This window comes from Podarcis cretensis (genome assembly GCF_951804945.1).
Source record: "Podarcis cretensis genome assembly, chromosome: 2".
Lineage (NCBI taxonomy): Eukaryota > Metazoa > Chordata > Lepidosauria > Squamata > Lacertidae > Podarcis > Podarcis cretensis.
The window spans coordinates 37,319,577-37,332,740 of record NC_137171.1 but is presented as its reverse complement, the minus strand read 5'-3'; the positions used below and the strand labels follow the sequence as shown (position 1 = coordinate 37,332,740).

The 13,164-nt window shown below is 40.1% G+C and overlaps 1 protein-coding gene across 7 annotated transcripts in view; it reads left to right on the top strand.

Moving 5' to 3' along the window:
- TNRC6C (trinucleotide repeat containing adaptor 6C) overlaps positions 1-13,164 on the top strand; it is a 119,992-nt gene that overhangs the window by 43,233 nt on the left and 63,595 nt on the right. For all 7 annotated transcript variants that reach the window (XM_079965870.1, XM_079965866.1, XM_079965868.1 and 4 more), the window contains exon 4: positions 12,731-13,063. In XM_079965870.1, the coding sequence (XP_079821996.1) occupies positions 12,731-13,063 (333 nt within the window). The remainder of the gene's footprint in view (positions 1-12,730; positions 13,064-13,164) is intronic.

Below are 13,164 nucleotides of genomic sequence, written 5' to 3'. Positions count from 1 at the left end.
ATTCCTATTTTGCTTCCGCTATAGCAAAATTATGCTTGGTAGGTTTCAGCTGAAATGAGTATTTTGTGATGCATTTGTTTCCTGTTCAGATACACAATTTCTTACAGCTTGCTGAGGTTATTTAGACCCAGCTTATAGACAGAATGTAGGGTTGGGAGTGATGGTCTTGGTTTAATTCCTTGGATGATTTTTTACTTGTAACCCACTCATGTAAAGAAGATGCTTGGGGAATGCAGACAACTAATTGTGTAAGTTTGCACAGATAGCAAAATGTCTACAGATGAAATCAGAATCTTTACTGGTTGAGGTTGACTTCCAGCCCACAATTCCACATACAAAAGTCACTGTTACTGATAGTTGAGCCTTGCTTCAACATAGATTATTATTATGTTGATTATTGAATCAACATAGATTATCCACTGTACCTGAAGACTTAGGTGGGCAGCACTGTGGAGCTGGCCTCCAGCAGTAGCTTCATTACAACTTACCATGGTGGGAAAACTGGACCGACTTGGTTCCACAGCTGTTCTGGGGTACCTTGCTGCTGCCTCACCCCCACAGCATTTGGGGAAACAGCAGTGTTGGGAGGCTAGCTCCCTATTGCTGCCTTGCTCTGGCAACCACTGTCTGGCAGCAGGGGTAGCTAAGGGGTGCAATGCAGGCATCAAGGCCAACAATAATCAGGCTTTGCTACCATTGGGACACTGGTTCAGGAGGGTGGGAAGGATGGGAATGGCTGCCTCGCTTTGCCTTAAAAAGGCAGCTTTCCAACCTTTACTGAAGAAACCAATGCTACTAACCTGCTTTGGGGCAAAGTTGTCAGAATGGCTTCTAGTTTTGCAGTTTGCCAGATGCTGCTAGGAGACATACCTGATAAGGATGACGCCTCCTACTGGACTCACCTTTGCCTGTGGGTGGGCCTTACATCTTATTCAGTATTGGGGAACCCCAGCTCTAATTTTATCACTGCATTTTTACCAGTTTCTGCACTCGTTTTTCTGCAATAAAAGATTCAATATGGAAGATCAAAGTGGAGCAAACTGTAGTCTAGACGCCATCTGAGGTGCTTAAGAGGAGGCCTCTGCCAAATTCACTATTGCAAGGAAAGGAGCTAAATAACTTTTGACTCACACAGACATGGGTTGGTCTATATAACCAGTTTTCCTGGCCCTCTCAGTGCTTTGTTTAGAGTCTTGTCTGTTCCTGTACATCAGCATTCTGAAGGGCTGTGTTAAGGATAGGTACCCATTTTCCATAAGGACAGTTATTGATGAGGCAATAGGAAACATAGTATCAGGACAGCTAAGCTAGTTAACAAAGAAAGAAATAGATAAGTTCTGTTTCCAGATAGCAACCCTGGTTCCATATGTTCTACCAAGATTCAATATAGATGGTATGATAGCAGCATCTCCAGGGATCCCAAAGAGATGCAGAAATAATGGATTTTTAAAAGCCCAGTTTTAAGAGAGGCTGTTAATGTAGAAAAGTATAGGTAAAAGCAGAATGTTTGAAGCTCTCAAAATTAAAGTGCAACACATTAAATGCTATTCTTAGTGTACTTGTATTTATACGCTTGAGGGAGGATAAGCAAGTCAGATTCAAGTGAAAATGTGTAATTTGTACTGAGTGATAGGAAATGCTCCCTCTGAAAAATGTGATTTGTGACTCATTCATTGTAGAACCTATAAGTTACCATGGCTTCCTCATAAAACGTTGGTATCCCACTGATGGTTTTAAATTCTTTCTGGATGACATATTTTCAAGCAGCTTCTCTAGCACAAAAATTAGGAATTAATTTGTCTGAATCAAAAGCTGCTGAATAGATGGCAAATAAATTTCACTGTTTTATAATAGCCATTTAGGATGGGTAGTTATCTACCAACTTCATTTGATGATCATATGTCTTGGTGTGCGCTTTCAGAATAAATTATGCTTCACACCTTGAGGCCCATTAAAAAGGTATTCAGATGAGAACTGGCTAAACTGATGTGTTGTCCCTCTGATTTAAGACCCACAGATAGAAAAGACTGTGAGTCTGTGAGTGGAACTGAACTGGAAAGACATTCTGCATACAAATCCTTATGTAGGAAAGAGAGGATGCCTCTTAGGAGTTGTGCTAAAATCTTCACCAGTAGTACTTTGTTAGGATATTTGTCTCTCTGGCCTCTGTAGGTGCACGTTAAAACGTGAATGTTCATCAGGGGGCACCCTCTACTCACCCCAGGTGGACATGCAAATGACAAATTGCATAACTGAACTAATTCGTTGGAAATGTTTACCCATACAAGAGCTTGTCACAGTTGAGCATAAGGGCTAAAAATAGACGTGTAAATGTGGCATTTGGAATTCTTCCTCATGAATAAGTAAATACATGAATTTAAGTATCTTTTTGTAAATTTACCAAACCCCAAAGAGTACTTTTTAGTAAAATCTTGTTTGAAAGCATTTAAAAGTCCATTTGCCAGTATAAATGTTCCTGGATTTTATGTCTTCTGTCATGTGTAAGGTTACTTTTGTAATGTAAAACTTGTAAAGGCCACAATCTAAATGGAAAGTCAGGGATGTTTGGTCTCCCCCCCCACCTCTGCCCCCACCCCCGCATACTAATAGAATATGGTACACAAGCAACAGCAAGCAAACCTAGATGGTTATATCAAAATGCTCTTAGTATCCTGTCTATATCTAAGTGAGTGTTTAAACAAAAGAGTTTTGTTGATTTCATCTTTTAAATCTCTGTGCACTCTTATGTGGCAATAAGTTCCTTTTGAAACCAGTGGAATTGTCGTCATCCTATATGCTTAGGACTGGAGTGTTAATCTTGAATCTATAAATCAGAACAGCCTCATTGTCTTTTAGTGGTGCTATTTTAGAGAAAGAGATGTGAAGATTGTAACTAAAATCTTTAAAGCAGCAGGGTTGAGGAAAAATTACAAACCTTGTTCATTTTTTAAAAAAAGCACCACTTAGAGTAAAACTTCATTTTACACATGATTTGGAATTTTCTGTGTGTAGGCAGACATAGCAGAGAACTACCTACATATGAAACATTACTTATGTAACATTTGTGATACCTTCACTTTTACCAGCAGATGTCACTGTTGTCAAACATGAGAGTTTAGTAGACAAAGGAAGTAATTTTCTGAATAAAAATTCACCATCTGAAAGTGGAATGGGGGGCAAAATAAGCATTTCCATTATAAAACTGTTTTCTTGCCCTTAAAAACAGAACTTACTAAAAAGCAGAATATTTTACCCTTTCTGCTTTAGTTCCTGTGTTTCAGCTGAACTGGGTAAGTTCTTTTCTTTGTATCTGGCTTCAATGGGGGTACCTCTTTGTGGGTGTGATTACCTTATTGGTTTTATTTAAAGGGTGTTTCCTGTTTCCTGTTCCTGTTTTGAGGTTGCTTTAACAACTTCTTTCTCTATACACCATACACAGTTTTGGACACGAAGGAAGTGGCTTCATTAAGAACGGGGGGAGGGAGGAGGAGATGGGGGGGAATTGTCCATTTGATTGGCTGGATGAATAGCTCTGATTTATGGGATCCATCTGTTTCCTGTAATGAATTCATAAACCCATCAAACAATGACCCAAACCAATTACGGGTGGGGGGGAAATACGTTGGCATGCTATGTTTTATGCAGTACGGCACTTGCATTGTATAATCAAAAATTCTTCTCACATACAGCACTTTGTAATGGAGCTGCTGTGTTTAATGGAAGCTGTAAATAAATCCTGTCACAGCAGTGGCCAAGAATGCATTGCTGGGTTTAACTGTTCCTATTCCAGAATACTCTCTTGTGTTGCACCTCTCTTTCCTCCTGCCGATGAAGAAATGCAAGGGGTTTTTGTGTGTGCTTGGAGGGGGTTGGGTTCCTTTATTTTAGGAGTGGAAGAGAGCATAGTACAGAATTTGATTTGATGATACTGGAAGTCTGAAACAGTGAGAAATCAACACTATGGGGATTAAGCAGTTTTTGTCACTTCTGTATGCATTCCTTCCTTCTGTTGTAGAAATGTGCTTAAAAGCTTTTGCAGTAATTGAAATCTGGGTGACTGATCCCATTCATTGCATTAATAAAATCCATATACAATTTCTTAATGCTTTTGTGTAGAGTTGGGATTCCTCTGAGATTGTAATCATTAAAAAGCATATGTAAGTAATTATTGGATTTGTTTCTCTAAAATTGGATTAGGAAGTTAGATACCATTAAGTATGGTGTGATTATTAGCAGCAAGCAATTTGTTTAGAATGTGGAAAGCTTTTGTGCTGTATTACAAATAATTATTATTATTATTATTATTATTATTATTATTTATTATTTATATCCCGCCCATCTGGCTGGGCCTTTCCAGCCACTCTGGGCGGCTTCCATAAAAACCAAAAATACAGTAAAATCACACGTTAAAAACTTCCCTGATATGATAGATATCTATCATAAAAACACAAGGTAGTATTGGTTTTGTCTCTTAAAACTCTTTGTATCAGAGTTAGCTCCTGCTCTGTTTATTTTGAAAATGAAATAATCTGCAGTTCTTGAATGTTGTTTAGAAACCAAAATATGGCATGAAATCCTGTCATTTAGAAATGAACAATGCAGTGCTCAAAAGTGGGCTGATCTTCTCAATGGCATCATGATGACACTAGACTAGATTTCTTTTCTGTATCTCAAGGAGCTGTTTAAATGACAACAGCAACGGCAATATATTACCTTCAGGTGAAAGGGTAGACAGGCAGCCTCTTGTGTAACTGGCAAGATCTTTTTGTAGATTGGCAGATTGGCCCTTGGGGCTGATTAACTGTGTGGTGCACAGCATTCTAGTGTTCTAGTCAGCCTCCACTCTGTGTTGTATCATTCTATAAAGTTTGCTAGATATATGTGTGAGAGTGTTTGTGCATTCAGAAGAAAGCCCTCCCTTCCAAAATGTACCGCTTAGATCAAGAAAGGTGCTCTCTAACAATTGACAGTTTATGAGTCAGTCACTGGATCTGCTACACAGTAAAGAAAGCTTTAGCAAAGCTAATGCATTCACTCAAAGCAGCAGGCACTTTCCCACAATGCTATAGGAAATCTCCACGGCTACTTAGCTGGCGGTGAGGGCTGTTATAAAATTGCATGTAAAGGATTTTATTTTAGTATGTGTTACAACTTGATGCTTTGTTGCTTTAAAATACCTTATGCAAATCATTGAAATGCTTGATACCCAAAGCAGCAGGATCATTTGGAAGCAAGCCATTTGTGATGTCTAAGGTTTTACTTTATCTTGGTGATGTAGCTGAATGCCTCTCTTCGAAATTCTATAATCAAGTCAACCTTATTTTTGGCAGAAAGACTTTATTGTTATTAAGTGGTTCCCTGCCTTTTAATGAACCTGAAAGCGGGCTGTTTTTGTGTGAGGATACATTCAGAATCCTTTTATAGTTTATTGAAAAATATCAGCTCTCATAAATATTTTTGAGGACATTAATTCTAAGTTAGTAGGCTGATTACCTTCTTATTTCTAACTAGTGCTGTCAACTGATTAGTTTTTTAAATCATTTTATAGCTTTTAACTGATTGATTATATTTAAATACATTTGCATATTTTAAAACTCTACTGCTCGTGCCCTTTAAAAGGCTCTTAAAGAAATGGCACAATCTAGTCTTAAGGTTGAAATGTAGGATTTTTGTTTATTACATATCTCATTGTTTAATAGGTTGGAAACCTTTTTGGTATTTGCTTCTCCATCAAATACGTCTTTGCAATAGCACACCAGAAGCAAAGTAGCACAGAAAAAACACACAAGTTCAACTGCTATCAGTGTTTCAGAAGATCCAGGTTTAAAAGATATATTGACATTGAATTCCTTTCCATGCCAACTCATTAGCTTCTGTTTCATATGGCTAGGGGAAAAGTTATAATTATTACACTGTTAAAGACAGTCTATTACCCTTTGGTTGAAAAAGAAACATGTTCCTTTCCATAGAGTTGGATACATATGTAGAGATCTGATGTGTTAGTGTTTCCTGTATAACACTGAATCCTTCAAGAGCCTTAATAATAAAGGCTCTAAATTGAAGTGTCAATGACACTATTGTTGGGCCCGTGAAACACAATTTATAGATCACTTGCAGAAATAAACAAGGAACACTTGTGTTTCCACGCTGATTCATTTTACCACTTTGCAATTATCTGAGGCCATATTAAGAAAATTAGTAAAGAGCAACTAGCATGTTTCTCATCTTTCTTTCTCATGGTCTTTCTGTGCAATCACACATAGGGTTTCTGTACCTGTGTATAGCTTAGCTCACTTGGAATATCTCTCAAGCTAGGCTAGATTTTTGGCACGTGCCAAATCCTTACTGTCCATGTTCATATCTTCCTGCTCAGTTCTCTTTCTGTTATCACACTGGAAGAAGAACAGCTCTGTGTTAGAGTGCTTTCTGTGACATGGGTGGTGGTGGTGTGTGTCACAATTTTTATTTGACCGTTTTGGGGTTGTCCTTTGCTGCTCATTTGGGCCTAGGGCTCAACAAGTGAGCTACTTTGCAAGAGTTTGTCTTGTGGGAGGAGACTCGCTCAAACTCATGGGCACAACCTCTTTCTTCTTCGTTGGTTGAATCCTACAATATAAATACCTTCAGCATTGGCAGACTTCCACCAACCAGGCAAGAAAAATCTCAGCTAATTTGAGTTTGATTTCTAAGTAGACAATGCAAACTTGTAATATTATCTAATTTGAACCTATGCCAGGAAAAGGTTACTATCTCAAAAAACAAAAACAAAAAATCTTTTGCCAAATGCATATAATCCAGGAGAGCAAGTCCCACCCCTCCCAAATCTGGGCAATGTTTTGGAGAGTACACTCCCCCCCCCCATACATTCACATAGCTAATGATGACCTTGGTAAACTAAATAGCATCTTGCAAGAATCATTGGGGTGGGCTGGTGGGAGAGGTTATTTCCAGAGAGCTGAGTTGATGGGGTATCAAACCATGTTTCTAAGTGGAATTGAAATAGCTACCTCAAAAGGTTTCTTCTTGTTGTTTATTTCCTAAAAGGTAAAGGTAAAGGTACCCCTGCCCGTAAGGGCCAGTCTTGCCAGACTCTGGGGTTGGTGCGCCCATCTCACTCAAGAGGCCGGGGGCCAGCGCTGTCCGGAGACACTTCCAGGTCACGTGGCCAGCGTGACATCGCTGCTCTGGCCAGAGCCAAGCCAGAGCCAGAGCCGCACACGGAAACGCCGTTTACCTTCCCGCTTGTAAGCGGTCCCTATTTATCTACTTGCACCCGGGGGTGCTTTCGAACTGCTAGGTTAGCAGGCGCTGGGACCGAACGACGGGAGCACACCCCGCCGCAGGGATTCGAACCGCCGACCTTTCGATCAGCAAGCCCTAGGCACTGAGGCTTTTACCCACAGCGCCACCTGCGTCCCTTTGTTTATTTCCTAAGCCCTCTGCAAATAGGCAACTAAAGTACTATAGCAACTACTGGTTTAACTCTCCCCCCCCCCCCCAGCACAGCTAGGCAGCTCATCAGAAGAGAGAATGTTTAGATTGAAATTTTGGGTACAGGTAAGTACTAACCAGTTTAGACCTCTAAAAAGCAGAATAGCTTATGGAAATTGGAAGACCTCCCTCACTTGCTGCATAATGCAATTCACTACAGGCTGTGCAGAATCTCATGAGTAGAAGCCCTGTCCTTCCAAGCAGCAATACTCCTTTACAAGACTGGCTTGAAATTCATTTCCTCAGGGACTGCAGTCAATTTAATTCATACTATACATTGTAAGTGTATTCCTTAAAGGTCACCTGCAGTAGCAGAGTCTACCGCCAAGCTGCTAAATGTATTTAAGCAAAACAAAATACTTTGAAGGCATATCAGATATTTTGTAAAGCAGAAGGACTTTTGCTGCAAAAGCCCATCAGCACACATCATCAAGCAAGTGTTGAATGTGGGTTAAGCTGTATTTGAAGTGGCACATATCTACTTTATAGAGAAGCATGTCTAAAAGGCAGGTGCAGTGCCTTTTTGAACATAAGACTAAACTTTGGATTAAGCAAATGAGCCCTCAGATTTGTGTACTCCCACCTCCCCTGTTCTACCGTTATTGAAACTATGGCTAGTTTAAATCACTGCTATTTTTCTAGAAAAAGAGGTGCTGGAACTCATCATGAATGCCTTCCTTGTTCTCTTATAATGGCAATGGCACCCACCTGAGAGGTGCTGGAACTGAGTTCTGTTTGAAAAAATGCCCTGGTTAAAACTATGATTAATTTAAACAAGCCAGGATGAACCCTTGGTATATGATCCTGGCTTCTTCACTAACTAGAATTCCCTCAAGTTCCCAAGTAATTTGAGTCTCATTTGAGACTGGAAGCAAATACTTCTGCTCTCCTCCTTACAGCTGCCCCAGACAGGAGGATGGGGTGTAAGTGAGCATGAGTTTTAGCAATATGTCCCATCTTGTCCTGATCCCATGATGAAGCCCACAGGGCAGGGTGAGTCTATTGTTACGGTACCAAGGAAACTTCCTAGTGAACAACTTGCTTCAGGAAGGCTTAGAAGTGAACTGAAGCCTTTTGAATTTCTGCCTCTAAGCCCCTTCTCATAGGTTCAATCTGCTTTTGGAAAACTGGCGTCTCTGAAAGGGGCCATGTTCTGACCTAAAGCCCTTGCACCTCATGGCCTCCCTCCTTGTGTGCTGTCTGTGCTGTGGACTGGTGAGGTGGTGTGGGAAGTATTTATTTCCTCAGATCTGGGGAAAGGTAACCCCCACAGTCCTGGCTCTTGGGATCCTGAAACTGTGAGAACTGGCTCAGCAGGTTTTTGCTTGCCGGCCTTGGGTGCAGTAGTCCTCTGACCATCAACACCAGGCTCAGATCCAGGAACCTTAGCCAGTGACATTGTAACATCTAATTTGGGGTCCTGGTCACTGCTGGACTCTGGGGTCATATCTCCAAGCATATAATTGTTTAGCATAATGTCCAAACTGACCCTTTGAATGAGAATTAACAGAGGAGTGGTTGTCTTGAATAGTTTTTAAGACTGCCTCTTTCATTTTCTGCTTTTTAAAAACTAATGGGAGCTATGTGCACAGCGTTGATGAGAAGCTGAATTGTTTATTCTTCAGTTTTGTCTTAATTTAAAAAGGAACATTTAGCTTCTAATATTATCCTCCAAATCCATTTGCTATTTAATTTTCCTTTCCATTGTGCAATTTTTTGTTTTGATTTGTTTTGAGGCTGTCTCTGTACAAATAAAACATGTTGTTGCTTTTATTCTTTACCATATCTAGGTTCTTTGTGGAGCCCATTGGCTTTTCTCAGTTGTCATTGTGCTTTTCTACTTAACCATAGTAGTGCTTCTAGATTTTCTCCTGCAGGACAATCAAACAGCAGCTTCTCAAAGTCTGCCTTAGATCAGTGCTTGGAATTGGTGGATTTCCCAAGGCCATATTTTTATTTGACTAGCACTCTGTGCTCTTTCAGCCATTCTGATAACTCATGTGGACTGCCAGTTGCATTGTGTCACGAGCACCCCCTCACTGCTAGACTCCCAATTGCTCTGCGCCAGAGAATCAGGCGCAGACCAAGTGAGTTTGGCCTCATTACTTCAGGCAAGATTAGCATGTGTGACATGTTTGATAGAAATCTGGAGGGCAGGTCTGAGGCACACATCATAACTGGGATGTGTGCACGTGGCTGATATAAATAAGTGAATAGGTCTGAATAAGAAAAGCCAGACAACAAAGATTTAGCATGATGATACAGAATTCACCTCTGAATTAGTCCTCCTACAATTTTGGTTTCCTGTCTCAAAACCCTGCTTAGAGATCTATAATTTCTAATATTTTCCCTGTATAAACACTAGCCTTTCACTGTGTGTGAAATGGATACATGCAATGTCTTCTGTTTCAAAGCCTAAAGATGTGCTGTCTCCTGTGAACAAATGGCTTTCACCAAAGAGAAGATTGTAACCTGAGAAATTTTACAAGGGAAAGGTTTATTTTTGTTTGGAGTAATTGGGGAGTAAAAGCTTGAGAGCTTACAATGGTAATGTAATGGTTTAATGCATAATAGTTGTAGAACAACTGGATGTGTTCATTATGTGGCAAATGGTTGAATGGAGGAGAAAATAGTGCAGACTTGCACATGCAGTTCTTAAACCTGAGAAGTTCATCAAATGCTTAAAGAGTATTCTGTAGTGCAGTTGTAGGCATGTCTACTCTTGTGTAAGCTTCACTGAGTTCAGTGGGACTTACACTCAGGGAGGTGCGCATAGGGGTGCAGTCCTAAAGAATGGATAGATTTTTTGAATTGTGGTTTAAGCCACCATGGCAGCATTTCACATTCAATGCAATCTTATCATGTTGGTCACCCTTTCTGATTTTATTAAAGCCAGGAAGTGTGTACACTGGAAACACTGGGAAATCTGAAATTCCCAAATGCAGACTATCCTGTCAGAATGTGAGAGATTTTGACCAAACATATATTAATATGAAAAAACTTTGGTTTGGTGTGTGTGTGTGTACACACACATGCATGCACATGAAAGGGCAGCTCCTTCTGTGCCTGACTGACAGATGCTGACAGTGCAGCCCACAAAGGACTTAAGCTAGTTAAGCCAGGTGGGCTTTTGGGACCACAAAATGGAAACTATTAGAATTTGCAGCTTGAGAGCCTAGCTGTCAACATCACACACTTATCTCCATCATATTATGGTTTCCTGTACAACAGTAGTGGGGAATCTGTGGCCCTCCATATTTTGTAGAATCATAGAGTCATAGAACTGTAGAGTTGGAAGGGACCACAAGGGTCATCTAGTCCAACCTCCTGCACTGCAGTAATCTTTTTTGCCCATTGTGGGGCTTCAACCCATGACCCTGAGATCAAGAGTCTCATGCTCTACCAACTGAGCTATTCCAGCTCAACTCCAACTCCTGTTAGCCCTAGTCAGCATGCCTAGTGGTCAGGGATGGTAGGAATTGTATTCCAGGAACATCTGGAGGGCCACAGGTTCTCCACCCCTGTGGTACAGGATGAGCATTCTAGAAATTAAAAATGGGGGGAAAAGAAGTGTTGTAGAAAAGGCGAGATGGCAACAGAGCAGAGTTGCACATCAAATTTGCACTAACATTTTGGACTACTATCTCTGGGCAACGTTCTTAGCTGTAACTTTAAAAAAGAAACTGATTTCTAATAGATCAGATTAGGTAGGAAATAGAAAATTTTGCGAAGATGTATTAAGATGTCTGTATTTAAATGGTACAAAACATTTGTATTTGGCAATGTAATTAATGTAGTAAAACTGGCTAATTTCCTCCCCAAAGTCCTTTTAGTAAACACCCACACACATTCTGCTTTAATAGGATCACATTGCTTAAAATTTTCCAGGAGCCTGACTCTGGCAGCAAATACTGCTGCAACAGCTGGTTAATGGTACAGTTGTGGATAAAAAAAGTCATGTTATACTTTCCCATCAATTACTTTGTGATTTCCTCTATCTCTAGATATTGACCTTAGCAGGTTACAGGGGGTGGGGTGGTGGGGTGGGGATTAATACAGTACAAGCATTTCACTGTTTGATACTTCATTGTTCTTGGATAATGTTACTACAATGGGGATCTAGCTCTGGTTTCATTCCAATTAAAAACCCAGGAATTGTTTCTAGTTTTGAGCAGCTGCAGAGGTTTAAACAAAGTCTGTATTTCATCTGTATTCCCAGAGTATACATTCCTGGGCTGTGTTAAATGTACTGTATATGTAGTGCAGCACATTGACTTTGAGCTTTACAAATGAAGTTGAAAAGAATGTAAAACACAAGGGCTGCTGTGAATTTTGTAGAATACTTAAGCTCATTTTTATTCTGTAATTGTTCAGAGAAGCAGGGTATGAAGGAATGGCATCTCTTTTTGTACCTATGTAACAGCAGCTGATTTACAAGATAAGAGGTGAAGTTTGACATTTATGAGAAGGCACAAATTGAGTCTTCATTGTGATTTGTTAAGAAGATATTGAGATTATTCTAACAACTTGGTACCTAGGCCTGCCTGAACATTTGTGACCTAGTGTGTAAACTATACCAAACTATGATTTGCTGACTTTTATCTGCATGAACTGTTACTATGCTGTATGAAGTTTTTCTAAGCCATCGTAACATAAGGTGTTCTGTGTGAGTCTCAGAAACCTCAGTTGGTTCAAAATGCATATAATACGGGACATATATTATTTCATTTGTGATGGTTATTGATTTGTTTCCAGGTCCGATGCAAAATACTGGTTTTGACTTCTAAATCTCTCAATAATCTACCTCATCCTAGATGTCCCTGGCCTTCCACTTAAATCAGCATTTGAAACCTTGCCTTGCATTCCTTCATATGCAGAAAGCAGATGGGCATATGAGACAGGGCCTTTTTAGTTGTGGAGCCATGATTAGGGAACAACATGATAATGGATTAGGGACCTGTTTCTAAAATTATTTAAATGCACATCACTTATGATCCCTTCATACTTCATAATCAGTTGATGTTGCCAATAAATATTTTTTTAGAAAAATGATTGCATTTAAATGTACAATGTGTTGGTTTTCCATAACACATACTTTGGGGGAAACTACTTAGTTTCTATTTAAAACAAATGTACAAAGGTGGACTGAGATTTACTTTCAATTAAGCTGTGTTTTAAAAAGAATGTTGTTTAATTCTTTCGCCCAATAAATGTGTTCTTAATATTTCATTTTCAACAGTGCCAGAACCTATTAAGACCAGTTTAAGCCAGCCCCAACCTGCCGGTACCAGTACCAGTACTTCCACCAGCACTATTACTAACAATAGCAATGGCAAGCGTGCATCTGCCAATGGGCAGCAGCCAGCTGCATCCCGATACCTGCCTCGTGAGGTGCCTCCACGCTTCCGCCAACAAGAACAGAAGCAGCTCTTAAAAAGAGGCCAGCCTCTGCCTACTGGAACTCTGATCAGCACGAGCCCAGCGCAAGGTACTGGACAAGCAGGAGCAAGTCCTCCTCCACAGCCAGGAGCAGGTGGACATCACCACCCCAGTAAAACTCAGACCCCAACAGGTAAGGATTTATGCTGGAAAATGCATTGCATGAAGAGAACCTGTTCAGATTCTCAATTATATAGTTAACCTTTAACTCAGAATTGCCTTTCTCCCATTCAG